At 40.7% G+C, this 18846-nt stretch overlaps 1 protein-coding gene across 4 annotated transcripts in view; it reads right to left on the bottom strand.

Annotated features, from left to right (window-relative positions):
- Nucleotides 1–3007: 3007 nt before the first annotated feature.
- The window catches only part of LOC117365597 (tetraspanin-3-like), a 44919-nt gene continuing 29080 nt past the window's right edge, over nucleotides 3008–18846 (bottom strand). For all 4 annotated transcript variants that reach the window (XM_033956141.1, XM_033956143.1, XM_033956142.1 and 1 more), the window contains exons 4-7: nucleotides 17593–17691; nucleotides 17165–17317; nucleotides 10313–10396; nucleotides 3008–3619 (exon numbers count right to left, since the gene is read on the bottom strand). In XM_033956141.1, the coding sequence (XP_033812032.1) occupies nucleotides 3533–3619; nucleotides 10313–10396; nucleotides 17165–17317; nucleotides 17593–17691 (423 nt within the window). In that variant the 3' untranslated portion in view covers nucleotides 3008–3532. The remainder of the gene's footprint in view (nucleotides 3620–10312; nucleotides 10397–17164; nucleotides 17318–17592; nucleotides 17692–18846) is intronic.

Here is an 18846-nt window from a genome sequence, read left to right as displayed (position 1 = left end):
TCTCGCCTGTTTTCAGGGATAAGTTGCAAATTTGCTGCAGTAGTTCCACTATCTCCGCCTTTAATTCCTTCAGAACCCTTGGATGTATGCCATCCGGACCCGGGGATTTGTCAGTTTTTAGTTTTTCTATCTGCCTACGAACGTCCTCAAGGCTCACTTCTATGGATGTTAATTTTTCTGCCTGACTTCCATTGAAGAATTGCTCAGGTTCCGGTATGTTGGACGTGTTTTCGTTTGTAAATACAGACGAGAAGAACATGTTAAGCCTTTCTGCCACTACCTTCTCCTCCTTCACCACTCCCTTCCTGTCTCTGTCGTCCAGCGGTCCCACTTCCTCTCTAGCCGGCTGCTTCCCTTTAACATATCTGAAGAATGGTTTGAAATTTCTTGCTTCCCTGGCTAGCCTCTCTTCATACTCTCTTTTGGCTTTCCGGACCTCACGGTATATCCTTTTACTGCCTTATAGCACCTGCGTTGTTGTTTGTGCTTATTCCAGTTTTCGTCCGTTTTTGACCTTTTCCATTCCTTAAATGAAGTTTTCTTGTCTCTGATCGCTTCCTTCATCTCTACAGTGAGCCATGCCGGTTCTTTGTTCTTTTTCCTCTTGGATCCTTTGTTGATACGTGGTATATGAAGAGGTGGAGGGAAGATTAGGTAAGGTCAGTAACAAGAGAAGGTGTAATGGAGCCATAGACTAGGAGAGGGAAGCAACATCTAGAGCAAGGTACATATAAATGGATCAGAGGTCCCTTGGTCTTTTTACTATTCCCTTCAAACCTGCCCTGTTGTGCTCATCCTTAACTTGTTCTTGCTTTACTATAACAGTTGTAGTTCCTCCCCTTTTCCTTTTGTACCAGTCTTGTTATTTACAAATTTGTTCTTAATTGTGTCTACGTACAGTACCCGTCTCCCCAATTTTAGATTTGTAAAACGCTTTGAAATTATGACAATGTATGTACATCAAATTTTTTTTTAAAAACTTGAAACTTGGGGAAGATGTCTGCTAGTTGATTGTAAGATCTGCTTGGTGAGGAGGGTGGATGTGGTATAGAGGTTACTTTGAAGTAGCAGTTTTAAGTGAAGAGAGAGGGAATGGGAGTTGTGTATTGTATTCTTGTGGTTACATATTCAGGGTGGAGGGCAGTGGAGAATTGAAAGACTTGTTGAGGGTCACAAGAAGAAGTGCAGGATTTGATCCCACAACCTCTGGGTGTATATGCAGTGGTTCTACCACTAGGTCAATTAAGTTTCTAAGTATAATGAAAGGGGCGAATTGGCGAGAGTCAAGGTGGTCACCTAATAAAGGTTTGGAAGTAGAATCTATGTAGATTAGCAATGATTTTCACTTCTCAGGATCAGTTGGAGGATTAATAATGTGAGCCTATGAATGGGTGGGATGAGGGGCAGGGTGGGAGGGCCTAAGCAACAGGGATGTGTAGACAGTGTAGCTATGGAATCAAATCTTTAATAATGCCATATTTACCAGGCAGCGAGAAATAGCTACATAGATTAGTGAGCAAAGAGAGAGTCCTCACAAATGCAAGGAAGACAAATAGAAGCTCTTTCTTAAGGTTTTGGAATCAGGATTTCTATAATATATATTTAGGTCTTCCAGTCTTCTTGTACATCTTTTGGCTCAAAGCCTCTACCATTTTTGTTGCCTTCTTCTGGCCTGATTCAAGTCAGCTCATAGCCAGATAGGGTCTCCACTACTGAACACAATACTCCAAGTAGGGCTTCACCAACAACTTGTACGGTGGCATCAACACCTCCTTTCTTCTGCTGGTTATGCCTCTCTCCATACAGCCTAGCTTACCTATTTAACTTTAAGTTTATCTTGCCCCAAGTTTACATGCAATTTCCCAGCTAATTCTTACCAGTGAAGATCTCTTGTTCCCTGGAAGTCCTCTCATAGCACTTCTTTTGGACTCAAAATTGGCAAGGGAAGACTGAGCTCTACAGTATGCCTTTTACAAGGCCTCTAGCTCACAGCCTACACTAGGCTGAGCTACATTAACTTATCTAGGAAGCAGAAGCAGGAATCCCTTGAACTTCAGGAGTGCCATCTTACTAGATGGCGATACTGTCTTTTTTGGTAAAATCCATGGATTCAATGTAGACTGAGATGGTTAATGAAGCAGTAGCTTAATTTTAGTTTCTGCTTCATCCCCTTCTCTAGCAGGCACAATAAAGGTTCACAGAGCTTATAATGCAGCACCTGCCTTGTTTTTTGGTAGTCCTTCCTCTTCTGAAAAAGATCTCTAATCTATTTATATGCTTATGGGGAGTCAAACTCCTCTCTTAGACCATACACCAGATGGAAAATGTATGAATATGCTCCTATACAGAAAAACAGGGCCACCCAATAGAAATTCTTAATTTGCAATAGGGATAAAAACATATGTCATGCTGATTAAGATCAAGGTCCATCCATTGAGCCCAGAATCCTCTGCCAGCATCCAGTTTGGGTCATAAATATACAATACATCCCAAACATAGGTAAATTTCTCATAGCTCTTTTTTCAAGGATATATTTATAAACTTCAGTCACAACAATTAGGCTATTCTCCAATCAGCTCCTTAATCATTCCATTTCCATGGGGGGGGGGGGGAAGCCCTAAGTAGTTAAAAAAATTGATTAAAATTTGCTAGTATGGCAGAAGGTATATATCAACCTCATGTAGAAAGGGGTGCAATTCATGTCATCATACCAAGCATGACAGAGCTGAAATATTAAAAACTACTTATAAAGGAAATAAAATATTTGACATGATATGGACTTGCTAACAGGCTTGAAAGTAGGACTTTCCCAGAGATAAGGAAGGCTCGTAAGAAATGAAGAAGATGGAGGAGAAAGTTCAGCAGGAAGAAACCTGTGGTACAACTGGTATCACATGGCCAGGTTTATAATCTTACAGGGTGCCCTGCTGAAGCCCAAACAGCAGTATCTCCAAACTTACTTAGTATCTGCAAGAGAAAAGAGAACTTGGCTCAGCAATGAAACAAAATCAGCATATGAGGAAGTTTAATAAAACATAAATAAAGCTAATTGTAAATTAATTTAGTTTATACATTGTTGAATCCAATCAGTCACAGATGTGTTTTCAATTCTGAAGAAAGTGTGACTGATTATATAAAGTGACTAAGAAACCACCAAAGAAAAATACATTTGAAAAAAAAAATACTATGATTAATTCACGTCTTTAAAATAAGGTTAGAAATGAAGAAAACAACACCCCATAATGTGGAACAGAATGACAAACAGAACATTCTTCAAATCCTGTTATACAAGGAAACAAAGAAGCCACTGTGTTCAAAGGATGAGAAAGAATATTCAACATTTTTATAATTTTTCAAGTATTTTCTAAAAAATATAAAGAGAATTTATGTCATCTTGCAGAGTCAGTTTTAGGCTCACATGTAGTGTTCTGAATTTGAGTATAGCAAAAGTCACTGGCCCCTTCTGTTTTCAGGGTGCACATTTTTAAAGCAGTCATTCTTGTTTGTCTGAACAACAAGGCACATTCAGGGGTCATGTGAATGTTGCAGAATCCAGAATTCTGTAGTCTTGGAATGGATGCTGCCCCATGATGGCACCATCACCGATTGCAGCCAGAACCTACAGCAAAAGCATAAAAGGCTATTACTACAAAATAGCATGTAGAAACTAGGTAACAACTCGATTAATATGAGGCATAACAGTATATATTATACATTGGGATATGTTCTATATTTATAAAGAGTAGTTAACTTATTTCTTGGAAGTGTTTTTCTGAGGATAAATTCTACTCATTACCTCATTAGGAGTTTGGGACCTATTATAAAATTCATCAGGAATCTTCTTCCAAATTTTAGTGCCAAGGTATTCATTATGGTCCTACAGACACCATAATCCTGGATGGATTCTTGGCTAGCTTTCTCACTCCAGTCCTCCCCAGGGCTTGAATGCAGCCACGGCTAGGTAAGGTTTCTCTCTTTCAGGATCCTCTCACTCTGGGACCTCCTTGAATGATTCTCCTCTGTGGCACATAAACACCTCCCTGCTGAGTCCTGCCCACTGACTCAGCAGGATTACCTTGTTATGGTAGCTCAGCATCGAGCTATATAGCCCAGTGTGGTTTGGGACATGTAGTCCTCTCAGTCTTGGGCTGGCAGTAGAGAATGACATGGGAACACATTTTTCCCTGTCCCTGCGAGCTTTGTTGCTGTCCTTGTCCCTGTCCCATTCCTGCAAGCTCTGCCTTAACCGCACAAGCCTCAAACACTTATGATTTTAAAGTGTTTAAGGCTTGTGCAGTGCAGATGAGGACAGAGCTTGCAGGAAAGGGGCAGGGACAGGAGAATAACTCACTGGGATGGGACAGGAAAATGAGTTCCCACAGGGACTGGGAAAAATTTTCCCCCATGTCATTCTCTATCTGGCAGCCCCTGCTGTATGGAGGTGGAATGGTAGCATTAGCGGAAGAAAACCTCTTACTCTTTCACAGAGAGCTATCGTTATCACTCTTCATGTCTGTTAAATGGGCATCCCATGTGCATTTCTTTACCTCTTAGCTGTCCAAAGAAAAGCATCTGGAACTCCATAATATAACAAAGACCTTAAGCAGGCATACTCTGATAGGGTGTGCAGTCCAGACTACTGTACCCATTCATCGGAAAGAAGATTGAGGTAATAACCTAATCTTCCCTTCCAGTGCAAAGGGTACAGTAGTCTGGACTATAGAGACATATCAAAGCAGTCCCCCTGAATCTAGGGCGGGGCAGATGAGTCTCTTTGAAGCACTGAGGACCCAAAAGCTGCATTGTCCTTTTGTGCTGCCATGTCCACCATGTAAAACTTCATAAAAGTATGGAGTGTGGTCTATGTAGCTGCCTTTCAAATCTCCTCAGGCTCCACCCATGATGAAGCCACACTTCTTGTAGAATGTGCCTTCAGCGAAATCGGAGGCTGTTTATCACAGCCAATGTAGCAAAAACAATAATCATGTGAATCCATCTGGAAATATAGCCTTGGAGGCTGCCTTTCCTAGGCAACTACAATTGGTCAGTACAAAGAGATGGTCAGACAGACAAAAACTCTCCCGATATCCAAATATGCCAAATTCTTATCCTGCTGTTTTCTATCTGTAACCAAAAACGCCAGCAGCCAGACTTCCTGATTTACATGGAATGCCAATACCACTTTTGGAAGAAAGGAAGACATGGTGCTTAGATACTCCAGCCTCCTTAAGCCTGAAGAAGGTCTTCCTACATGAGAGGACCTGAAGTTCCAACACACCAGAAAAAATGTCTTCACGGTGAAAAGTTAGCAACACTTCCTGCAAGGGTCATATGGAGCCCCACTGAGGGCCCACAAGACAATGTTAAGACTCCATATTGGAAATGGCCATCACACAGGAGGATGCAAACATAACACTCCTTTCAGGAATTTGGCTATATGAGAATGAGAAGCTAGGGTTCCCTTTTTCTCTTATTGACGAAAGCATGAGAGGCTTGCCACCTGTACCTTAAGCAAACCAATTGCAAGGCCCTTCTGGGGAGCCCATCCTGAAGAAATGCCAAGACTGCTGAAATTGAGGCCTTAAAAGACTGAACCATCTATACCACATACCAATGCTGAAAACGTCTTCCATGCCTTAGTAAAAGCCATGATTGTTGCTGGATTTTTAGCTTGTAGGAGGGTAGTAATAACAGTCTTCAAATAATATTTGTGCTTTAGGGTTGTGTACTCAAGAGCCATGTTGTAAGCCCAAAGCAATCCAGACTTTCCAAAGCAACTGACCCCTGTGACAGATGGTCTGGATGCAGCTGTAACCTGAGACACCTGTCCCACTGCAGCCAAACTAGAACCACATACCAGGGGCATCAAGGCCAGTCTGATGCCACGAGAATTACTAGATCGTAGTGTTCTGCTATTCTTTGAATGACCTGGCCTATCACTGGCCATGGAGAAACACGTACAGTTCCCCCTCCCAATTCACAGTTTCCCCAATCACGAATTTGGTTATAAGCAAATTTTTTGCTTCTTGAATTTTTAATTCAGAAATGCTGCCCTGGACAAAGGTCTCAAGACTACAACGGGAACTCACGGCAGCCATTTTGATGATGGCTCTGCCTGGGGCAGGAGTGTAGGAAGATTCCTTCTGTCCCGCGTCGCCACTAGACCAGCAGGTAAAGTCAAGGATGCAGGAGGGAGGCGAAGGTGGGTCAGAGCTGGCCCAAAAAATTATTCGCGACTTTCCCTATTCATGGGCTGGCTATACACCTAACCCCCGTGAATATTGAGGGTCTGCTGTATAACAGCCCCTGTGTGGGCAACGGTTGTAATAAGGCATCCATACTAGTGCTTCCCAGCTCAAATCTTTGGCTGACGTGGTAGTTTTTCCTGGATGCTTCATAATATAGTTGGCCTTAAAAAGATGGTTTCAAATGGATAACCTAATATTAGCTCAACAACTATAACCCTAAAGAATAATCTGCCAATAAAATCAAAACTAAGTTCCCAAGAAAAAACTTTTTAAGTGTTTGCACCTGCACTTTATAAACTTTTTCATGCATTTTTTTTAGCACTTTATTTTCTAGCACCCTAGCACTTTATATTTTTTCAGTCTTGGGAGATATTTAATGGTCAGTTCCACTGGAGAAAATGTTTGTTGAAATTTATATATACATGGACAATGTGTGTATGAGGGAGTCCTTATTTAGACTTAAGGTCTAGTGCTAGTCATTAATGAGTTTCTGCCTGAGCCAAATAATCTCTTTTGCGGTATCACCAAGGCTCATACTGATGTCCATTATTTAAAGACAGTTTTACTGTTTCTTTATTCTCCAAACATTTTTTCCATGAGAACTGGAGTTCTGTCCAGTTTTTTCTTGGTAACCTAATATTAAAAATTCACAGAGGGGAAGAATACTAAACTGTAAAGTACAAAAATCAAACTTGTCTAATCAATGGTTCTACTCAGTGTTCAGTCGAGTTTTAAAACTATTACACCACTATACAATTAGGTCTCAAAATCCAAAGGATAAAACAAACGAAAACAGACAATTGAGGACTCAAGAGGATCAGATTCAATGGCTACCATCACTAAGTCATCTAAACTCTGGGAAAATTTCTGTATGAAAAGCAACCTCACTAACATACCCATCAAATGCTGATTCTAAGGTTGTATATCTCTGACAGTAAGCATGAGGCTCTATGGCCATACCAACACAAGTTTCATGATCAACATTTTCCAAGATGATCTTAATAAAGGACCTAGTGTACAGATTTTTCTGAAGTGAAATCCAGATGCAGAACCAGCTCTATAGCATCTCAGACCATTTCACTTTTGAGGATATACGTCAAAAGTGATGCTCCCCTCCAGCTCTTGACCAGCAAGAGTTCTCTAAAATGCCATCTGAAGAAGGATGGGTTTTAAAATGGAAGATACAGTATGCAAACCAATCTCAGAGTCCATTGTTAGCCCTTGCACTGGATGCAGAAAAAACATTTGATCGGGTAGAGTGGGGTCACATCTTCGCTACGCTTAAATGGTTTGGATTTGAGGACTCAGTCATATGCATGATCAAAGTGCTCTACACTGCACCCACCACCAATGTTAGAATCAACGGATTGATGCTGGCTTTATTCCATCCTACCAGAGGCACAAGACAGGGGTGTCCTTTTTCACCACTTCTCTTCAACCTTGCTCTTGAACCATTATTACTCAACATTTGCCATAATCCTGATATTAAAGGTGTGGATTGTGATCACACTGAGGTGCAATTCTTGGCATATGCCAATGACATACTTATTTACACCATCCCTGAGTCACTGCCAGCCTTAATGTTGACTATTGAGGAATATTCCAAAGTCTCTGGTTACAAACTCAACACTACCAAAACGGAGCTGATGCCACAAAAAGCTTATGTTGATAACCTCCATTTCAACAAAGAAAAATGGAGAGACCCAATGATCCACAGTGAAAACAATCCACCGATGAAAACAAAAACAAAAAACTGTGGATGTTCTTTTTACATTACATTACATTAGTGATTTCTATTCCGCCAATGCCTTGTGGTTCAAGGCGGAATACATAAAAGTTTTCAGAAATTTGCTCACATGTTTAAAGACAATAGACTGTTTTCAGTCCAATTCTTTATATGTGAGTTTGCAAACAATTGGACCCCTAAAGAAGGCATGCGTGTTCGCCGAAACATGGACCATGTAGGGTCCGGTTGGATTTTCACCACTGTATTTTTTATCATTGTACTTTTTTCATTGAATTTTCATGTTTTTATATATGTCAGTATATAATAAATTATCTCCCGTTTTTTTTGTTTTCATCGGTGGATAACCTCCATTTTCAATTGTCTGCAAATAAATTAAAATACCATTGCTCTGACCATGGAATACAGTATGAATCATATCCTGTAGATACTCAACGACTTGTCATCATGCTGGTCTCCATTAAAACTCTCATGGTGGGGGAGACTGGAAGCTATCAAAATGATAAATTATACTTTAAGCATGATAAATTATACTTTAAGCATGCTTCTGTTTCTATTGAATCCCTCCTTTTATAAAAGAATTGACACTGCTTTATCCAGTTTTTTGTTGTTTTTTTTTGGAACAAAGGTACTCCTAGGATTGCATTACGGAAGCTAAAATCAGCTAAGGAGCTCGATGGTTGCTTTATGATGTTGCATGAAGAACCGATTGCACATGGCTGGATTTCGAAGCTGAGCAATATGGACGGATTCTGCTCCAGTATCTTCCTTTTATGTCTATGCTCAAAACTGCGGATGGTAAATAGCATATAGTGATGTCCATGAAGAAAGTGATCCAAACAGTGGAGAGATTATTGGATGTTCCATGGGTATCCACATTGATTACATACTCCAATTTGGTGGAATGATCATATCAAGATACAGAGCACTCCTGTTGATTGGAAGGGCTGGCAAAGAGCTGGCATATGGCAAGTTGGACAACTTAGGGATAAAGGAGGCTGGATTCCTTATGACACACTATGTGAAAAGCATAACTTTCCACCCAGTTGTTACTTTCAACGGCTACAACTCACACACTCATTGCAAGAGCTTTATCGGGTCTACCTGATTGAAGATAAAATTCCAGACATTATCTCTATATGCTCATCTTTATCATTTAAGAAAAAGGAGGCATCTCAGTGGTATAAGTTGATTCGCAACAAGAAGGATCAGAGGCCCTGCAAGATTGAAAATAAATGGAAGCTTGAGTTGGAGGTAGATATTACCGAAGATACTTGGCGTTTGCTTTGGACACATACTTCAAAACTCTGTAGATCTGCCTCATATCTTCAAGTTTCCTTTTTCTTGCTCCACAGGGCTTATTGGACGCCTAGTAGGTTATCAAAGCTTAATCCTAAAAAGGAAGTTAACTGGTCTTGCAGCAATTCCAGATACATGATTTTTCATTACTCAGGGATTACTGGAATAAAATATGGACGGACATCTGCTCCATGCTTAATATAAACCGACCCTTCTCTTTCAAAGTTCTTCTCTTAGGATGCTCTGAAATCGAAGAAACAGATAAACTTATTGCTATCAAAATTATTCTATCAAATTGGAAAAACTTGGCAGCAGTGGATATAGATATGGTGGAACACTGTTCGCCTGATAGCCAAATACGAGCAAATTGCTGCTGAGAGATCAAATTCTTTACAGAAGTTAAAAAAAACTATGGACCCCTTTGTTAGCCCATACTTTTTCTCCTTATCAGTCTTCAGACTGATTGCTCATCCGCTTGGATAGATTGATTCCAGAGACTAAAATAAATGATGCACCTCTCCTTTTCTGTCTCATTGTAATGTACTATGACATCCATGTTGAACTACTTTTGTACTTGTTCTATGCATTACATATGCTCATACAGTTTTGCATTACTTTTTGTTACCTTATAGATTAGTACTACCCTTAATCCCATCCTGTTTTTCTCCTATTTTTTGGTTTCTTTGGTTATGGTATTGCTTTGTACCAGATGCTTACTAGAGCATTCCTTTCATGTATATAAAATACGTTTCTTATAATCTGTACTCATTATTATGCATCTTGTATTTATGGTTTTTGTCATATTGAACCCAATAAAACTTGATTGAACTTAAAAAAAAATAAAAAAAAATTGAAGCTGGAATCAGGGAAATGTGTAAAACCAAAATCACAACATGCATCCAGTCAAGGATTTCTAGACCAGTTTAAATGGAGTGTGTTTACCTTGATCACAAAATCAATCCTTGAACATACCAGCTTCATCTTCCCCCTGCCAAGCAAGCACAAAACCAACAATACTCACCGCCAGAGCAATTGCAGTAATAGAAGACCAAAAGAGAAACATGACAAACATCTTCAGTCGGTTCTTCAGCTTTGTCAGGCAGCCCTGAAATGAAAAGGGAAAAACAAAGATAGCTTTCATGCTATTGTTATAAAAAGTGATTTAACATTACTAAAATATCCAGTAATGGGAAACAGTTTTGGAATTAAAGGAGGCATATATGACAATGAAATTAACTGATAAAATAAATTTTTAAAAATGTGGCAAGTTTGTAGGCAGTTCTGTATTCGTATCATCTTCCTTTTCCTCCAGATTATTATTGAAAAAGCAGCTTCAAGGCATGAGAATAACCAAGTCATTGTCACAACTTCTAAAAACAGGTCCAGTTTCTCCTCCGATGAAGCAGCCCATTCCAGCAGCTATCTGTTCTCTCCCTGGCAACCAATTCGCTTGTCAGGCAGTATGACAGATCTCAAGAGGTGTTAGAGAGACAGTCAATGGTTAGAAACAAATCCCCCAAATGGCAGGGAAAATATTAAGGTCCTTGCATTGCTTAGTATCAACATAAGGGCAGTGCAGGCCATTCACTAAGAGAGAGGATTATTTCAATACAACTCCCTTTTGGGAAGCTTGGATGAAATATTGCTTTGAAACAAAATTATTTTGTACAGAACATTGAGTTTCTTAAACTGAGACACAAATGACTAAATATATTCTAGCAGAAAACAAGTAAATAAATGCAGGAAAAAAAGTAGTGGGCCAGGTGCGTCTGTCAAACCTAGGTTCAGGGATGAAGCTTTAAGGGGGTAAGAAAAGAATAAAGATATATCTTTGCAGTACACAGCTACAATGAAAACTGGGCTCTTGCTCCTGAGCTAGAGAATGACACGGGGAAAAAATTTGTCCCTCGTCCCCGCGACCACCGTTCCTGTCACCGCCCCATCCCTGCAACCACTGTCCTCGCCGCATCCATAGAAGCTTCAGTACTGCAATAGAGTCAAACCTCGGTTTGCGTGCAACCCGGTTTGCGAGTGTTTTGCAAGACGAACAAAACACTCCAGCAAAATGAGCATTGTCTTGCAGTACAAGCACATAAATTTGATCCTAACCTTAATTGGTAATGTGGGTTTCCTACCTGCTATGCTCTGGATCTGCCCTGATGAGGGTGACTGACTGAGGCCCTTCAGCTTTTCCCTCATCGGCAGCTGCGGGGCTCCGAGATCAGTGTGGCATCTCTGTTTATTGGTGGGGCTCTGCATATTAGTTTGGTGTGGTGTCTCTGCTTATTGGTGGGGCTGTGGTACGCTTTAGCAGGAGTCTGACTGTGCATCAGGGACCTGGGGCGGATGCCGGAGCTGTGATCACCAGTGGTGGGTTCGCCTCGATGGATCTTCTGTGGCCCACCTTCTCTCCTCGGCCTACTGCCTTCGGTCGTTCCGCCCCTCCTTCTTCTGTCTCAGACCGCTTCCTTCGGCTGCTTTGGGACTTTTGCTTCAATGAACAGACGGCCAGCCTTCTCCATTCTGCCCGTTCTGTTTTCGGTTGCTCCTGGAGCTGGGCAATGGCGCCTTCCCCTCCTTGCAGAGGTAGAGTCCTGTTGTGGTGGACGAGCTATTTAATGACCGATTTCAACTCACTCTCCGTTTATTTTTCTTTTTGTTCTTATTTAATATTTATTTCATATCTACAGTTGTATTAAAGGCCTGCACTAAAATGTAATTAATTTGACCAGTTAATGAGAAGATTTTACACGAATTGTCCAAGTTTCCATTATTTCCTATGGGGAAATGTGCTTTGATATACAAGTGCTTTGGATTACAAGCATGCTTCTGGAACGAATTATGCTCGTAAACCAAGGTACCACTGTATTTAGCTTATTTCTTCCTTATAAATCAAAGTTTTAGCTGCTGAACTAGAGAAAGAGATGTTCAGCTGGCAGGGCTTTGTTTATAAATTTTTATCAACACAACTAATATACTACTTTATCCTAAAGCAAAAAAATAAATAAATACCTTTGCTGTCTGGTTTCTGCTTTCCTCATTCAATTCCTTCCATCCATTGTCTGCCTTCTCTCTGCGTCTTCCATTTGCTATGATAATGTACTTCTCCCTTCCATCTCTCCCTCCACCCCCCCTAATTGGTCTGGCACCCATCTTCTTCCCTCCACTCCCCCCCATAGTCTGGCATCTCTGTCTTCTTCCCTTCCAGCGCCTTCTCCCCTCAACCTCCTCCCCACCCCCTTCAGCGTCTTCTCCCCACCCACCTTCAGCGTCTGTTCCTTTCCACCCCCCTTCAGCACCCCTCGCGTGGTCTGAGTATCTCCCTCCCCCTTATCTTTATAGTATGTTAGTGTAATTTGTGCAAGCTACCGGAGCCTGCCTGAAGTCATGTGCATCTGCGGGCGGAAGCTTCAGGTTGCGTATGAGGAGAAGCTTCAGCCCGCAGACTCACACGACTTCAGGCACACTCCGGCAGCTTGCACAAATTACACTAACGCGCCACAAAGGTAAAAAGGAAGGAGGGAGATATTTGCGGACAGTAGGTAGGAAGGATGGAGGTGACCACACGCGTTCCCTCCCTTAACTATGGAGACAAGTCATTCACCGCTCCAATGAGCGGTAGAGGGCCTTATCCCCACACCCGCAGTGAGCACTTTCCCCCCCCACCGGAGGTGTAATAGTATACGATGATCTTAAGGTGGCCAAACAGGTTGAAAAGGTGATGGTGAAAGCTAGAATGATGCTAGGTTGCATAAAGAGAAGTATGGCTAGTAGGAAAAAGGAGGTTTTGATGTCCCTGTATAAAACTTTGGCGAGACCTCATTTAGAATATTGTGTACAATTCTGGAGGCCGCACCTTCAAAAAAAAAAAATATATATATAAAAAGGATTGAGTCAGTCCAGAGGAAGACTACTAAAATGATATGTGGTCTTCATCATAAAGCATATGGGTACAGACTTAAAGATCTCAATCTGTATATCTCTTTAATTTGAAAGGAAACTCTGCAATGAGAGGGCATAGGATGAAGTTAAGAGGTGATAGGCTCCGGAGTAATCTAAGGAAATATTTTTTTACAAAAAGAGTGGTAGATGCATGGAACAGTCTCCCAAAAGAGGTGGTAGAGACAGAGACAGAGACAGTGTCTGAATTCAAAAGGGCCTGGGATAGGCACGTGGGATCTCTTGGAGAGAGAAAGATAATGGTTACTGTGGATAGGCAGACTATATGGGCCATTTGGCCTTTATTTTCCATCATGTTTCTATGTTTAAGTAAAGAGTAGTGATGTAATTTCCAAGTTACAAACAGTTAAGAGAGAGGTACCGCAGGGATATGCATTATCAGCACTATTAAATAATATCTATATGGCAGGGATAGGCACAGTTCTTCAAAGCTTTCAGGTGCAGTATAGATTATATGCTGATATTTTGTTTTTCTTTCCAGTGGGTAAGGATCAGGAGGAATTTAGAAAGAGTCTGAATTTTTATATGGAGAAAATTGTACATTGGATGAGAATGCATGACTTGCAGCGGAATGTTAATAAAAACAGAGGCATTAGTGGGAAGTGATAAAGAAAGACGATTTCTGGAGTGTGTGACCGTGTTAGGAAGTCAGTTACCAATAAAAAAAAAGAAATGTTGGTTTTAGGAGTTTGGTTAGATTCTGCACTGACAATGGGATATCAAATTTTGAAAACAATTCAGATGGAATATACACAACTGCATATGCTTTATCGGTTGAAGCCAATATTAGTATCTTATGATTTTCAGACCGTGGTGCAAGCGATGATCTTAAGTAGACTAGACTATTAAACGCAAATATTTGGGAATAAAATTCCAAAGCGAGGGAGCTGAGAGATTGGAAAAACTGGGACTTTTTTCCCTGGAGAAGAGAAGACTTAGAGGGGATATGATAGAGACTTACAAGATCATGAAGGGCATAGAGAGAGTAGAGAGGGACAGATTCTTCACACTTTCAAAAAATAAAAGAACAAGAGGGCATTCAGAAAAGTTGAAAGGGGACAGATTCAGAACGAATGCTAGGAAGTTCTTCTTTACCCAGCGTGTGGTGGACACCTGGAATGCGCTTCCAGAGGGCGTGATAGGGCAGAGTACGGTACTGGGGTTCAAGAGGGAATTGGACAACTTTCTGCTGGAAAAGGGAATAGAGGGGTATAGATAGAGGATTACTGCACACGTCCTGGACCTGTTGGGCCACCGCGTGAGCGGACTACTGGGCACGATGGACCTCAGGTCTGACCCAGTAGAGGCATTTCTTATGTTCTAGTTACTGTAAAAAATACTCAACCTTGCTGTACCAATAAGTTTGAGGTATGGAACCGAGGGCAGATTCTGAGTCATTGATTGAAGAATTCTTGAGGAATTGTGAGGAATAAGGAGTCTGTCTATAAATTTGGGCTGATTATTTTGACAGATTTAAAAAAAGTTAGTAGCAAAATTTTATAGTTAATTCTGTGCTCTACTGGAAGCCAATGTGCTTTGTGCAATAATGGCAAAAAAGGTCAAATTTTATTGCATTAAACATGATTTTTACAGCGGTATTTTGAACAATTAGACCTAATACTTCTGTTGCCTTAAGAATGACTTCAGAAAGAGAATTAGCGAATGGCCTAATGATCGTAAAATTATCTGCATAGCTAAACAGTTTTATCCCCAGTTAGGACAATTGCACACCCAATGATGACATCTAAACATTAAAAGCAATGGGGACAATGGTGAGCTTTGCGGAACCTGATAGGTACGAGACATAAGAAAACCCCGAAACCATTCTAACACCTCTCCTCTGATACCAATAGCATCCAAACATTGCAACAATTTCCCATGGTCTACTAAATCAAATGCAGAACTCATATCAAATTGTATGATCAAGGCATTAAGACCTTTACTAATCAAAGAACATAAAATTGTCCAAAATAGCCGCAATTACTGTCTCGGTGCTAAATAAAGATCTGAAACCAGATTGAGATTCATGCAAGAGAGAAAATTGATCAAGATATTCCATTAATTGAGAATGGACCAATCCTTCCATAATTTTTACCAACCTCTCCACAGTTTTCTTTCTCATCCTCAACCCACATTTGAGAGATTTTTATATTTTAACATTTTAACCAAGAAATATACTTCTTGTACAGAAAATTGAGTAAGATGTTCAATTCACATTAAAGGAAATTAAGATTGAATTAGAGGGAAAATTATTCACTTAATCAATATTAAAGTCCCAAATTAAAGAGATCCCAAATTCTAATGAGTGAATATTAATAAAAAAAAGAAAAAAAAAAGGAAATCACATCCTGATACAAAAAAGGCGATCAGCTGCTAGTGATTACAAGAGCATTTTCTTTTCTCTAAGTTGTTATTACTATTTCCCCTTCAAGACGTTTCATGGTTAGAAACCCTGATAACTGCAAAGGTTCAAAGAATATGTAATTACAAGACTTATGTTTTATAACACATTTACATGGGTATCGTAGAAGAAAAACAGCACCCATTGCAGTTACACCTGGCTTAAGCAGCAAGAATTGTTTATGTGGGTTTTTTCTTTGGCAAAGTAAGTCAAGGTGGTTAAAGGAAAAGTATATAACATGGACAGGAACTCCACTGTAAAACAGGTCAGGTACAAATCACCAGGTAGCATATACCACAACAAATATAATTAAAGTTACATAGGCTACGAGTCACACAAATTGTTTGACATCTGCCAGCCAAACACCTGGGTGAAAATATGAAATTTTAGTTTCTTTTTAAATTTGGTGAACATTAACTCAGTCCGAACAGGAGGGAGGTGGTCATTCCATACTTTAAGCATGAGAAAATATAATGCAGAATGTATAGCAGTTTCCAAGTAGGCCTGCTTGGGTGCAAGAAGTACCAACCTGTGGGCATCCAAAGCCTTGAGAGATCTAGCGAGAATGTAGGGAATTGTGAGAATAATGGCAGACCAGAATAGTAAGCCTTATAGGCTAGGCATTGTATCCAGGGCTGTGGAGTCGGTAAATAAATGTTCCGATTCCGACTCCTCAGTTTTTTGTACTTCAGACTCCGACTCCAGGTACCCGAAATTTCCTCCGACTCCGACTCCACAGCACTGGTTAATTTTCAGATCGTTAAAATGGAATGTCAAGTTGAGAGAAATGAGCATTTTCTACACCACCTTCTTTTTGCTTTTAATCAAGGTTCTAAGGCCACAGAAGCTGCTCGCAACATTTGTGCTGTGTATATAGTGGGTGCTAAAGCTGAAAGAATCGCTCGTGATTGGTATGCCAAGTTCAAAAATGGAGTCGGTAGATAAATGTTCCGACTCTGATTCCTCAGTTTTTTGTACTTCTGACTCCGACTCCGACTCCAGGTACCTGAAATTTCCTCCGACTCCTTGACTCCGACTCCACAGCCCTGATTGTATCTTAAGATGTGGTAAGGGAATTGAAGTCAATGAAGGCAAATGAATAAAGGAGTAATATAGTCAAATTCACTAGCAAGTTTAATCTATAGTTCTCTAAAACATTTCAAAATAGGTCTCATGTTCCTTGATTTTTTTTTTTTAACTACCTGGAAGAATAGACAGGATGCGTCAAATCGAGTTGATGCCACAAATTTTAAGACAAATAAACAAAAACAAATGATGAGTTAGACCTTATTTCTAAACAGTGCAATAAGTGCCAGCTCTGTAAGTGCTTCAGCATCCCCAATATTGAGCAATACCATTACTCTGACTAGGGAGCATTCACTTTTGGAGAGTTTAGAACCCCCAATCTTCTTGAAAAGGTGGCTCATTTGGTGACATCAAGATCTTGGCTTTAATAGAATTCAAGAAACTCCAATAATTATGAAAGGAGCAGTTTCCAGATTCAGGCAATACCTCTTGATAAAGCAGATCTGGCTGGATTACATCCCCAAAACAGGTATTATCCATACTCTTGCAGCAGCTCACTGGTACGTTGGTATTACCAGAGTGGACGTACCATGAAGTGGTTTGCCAATCAGTATAGGCAGCTACACCACAACACTTCAGCTGGAAGATACAAGAAAATAAAATCAGGAAAAAGGCTTCATTGCTCGTCCTAGGTTCCCATGGCAACCCAGAAAGTAAAACATAAATATCTTCAAATAGCCTATGTCCTCCTTGGATTCTTTATTGCCTCAGATGACTTATTCAACCCAACACAAGATTTAATGGCAATATACATGAGGTTCTGAGACTACAGATTACTTGATTTTCTTAGATCCATTGTGACCAGCATGTACCACCCCCCCCTTCCCTCCCCCGAAGAGAGAGAAACACATTACCTGTTTCTGCAATGTATCCACTGCTCTGCTGCCAATATCAGAATCACTTCCATTGTACTGGCCAAACACCTTACCCACTGTGGTCAGTTCATTTTCAATCTGAAATGCATGAAGACGAAAGGTAATATTACCTTCTATTACCATCAGGATGATGATTCGAGGCATGTGTGCTGTGTCTGACCCAATAATTCCACTGTGAGCACCTATTGACCCCATTCTTCTTGTCCATCTTCCAGGGCTAAACAATGCCCCAGGTACTCTTGGATGGAGAAAAATCTTCCAATATGTTAAGTCAGGCTTGTCCAAGTTCAGTGAGGGCTGCAAATGGATCTGATTTTTGGGACATCCCTAATAAATATATTAAGATACCGCCCTTCGTAATATCATTAAGGCGGTTTTTACATTCAAGTACTCTTAAGTATTTTCCCTATCTGTCCGGGCAGGCTCAATCTACCAATGGTACCTGGGGCTATGAAAGATTAAGTAACTTGCCAAGGGATCAAATCTGCAACCTCAGGGTACTGATGGAGCAGTTCTAACCACTAGGCCACTCTTCCTCCCTATGTATGAGATAAATTTACATATAAATGGAAGCACTATGCATGCGTGCAAAATCACCATCACTAGCAGGCCTTCAGCATCTCAGGACACACTGGGATGCTAGACTTGCTGCTCATACTAGCTTTTAAAGGGCTTCCTTGCTGCTGTTTTTGCAACCTGTGCCAGTGCTGCACTGTCACCCTTTCCCATCCCTCAAAACTTGCAGTTTCTATGGGATCCCATGGTGGTAGGGTAGTGTAGGTTAGGAAAGGAGATAGAAATTGGACACCTTGGAAGAAGGGACAAGAGATGTTAGACCACAGGCGGCGCAGGGTGATTGAACAGGGCAAGGACCAGTTCTAGGTGAATATACATAGCATCCTTCCCCCTAGCCTTATTATCTAGTCCATTGCTTCCCAACCTTGTCCTAAAGGACCACCAGACAGTCGGGTTTTTGGGATAACCCTAATAAGAATATAAGAAGTTGCCTCCATTGGGTCAGACCAGAGGTCCATCGCGCCCAGCGGTCCGCTCCCGCGGCGGCCCATCAGGTCTATGACCTGTGAAGTGGTTCCTGACCATTTCTATAACCTACCTCTGTTTCTATCTGTACCCCTCAATCCCCTTATCCTTTAGGAACCTATCTAAATGAATATGCATGAGAGAGATTTGCATATAATGGAGGTGACAGGCATGCAAATCTGCTCCATGCAT

The sequence above is a fragment of the Geotrypetes seraphini genome, chromosome 8 (assembly GCF_902459505.1).
Source record: "Geotrypetes seraphini chromosome 8, aGeoSer1.1, whole genome shotgun sequence".
NCBI classification, from domain to species: domain Eukaryota; kingdom Metazoa; phylum Chordata; class Amphibia; order Gymnophiona; family Dermophiidae; genus Geotrypetes; species Geotrypetes seraphini.
The sequence above is the reverse complement of the archived record's forward strand: the minus strand, read 5'-3'. Positions and strand labels throughout refer to the sequence as shown.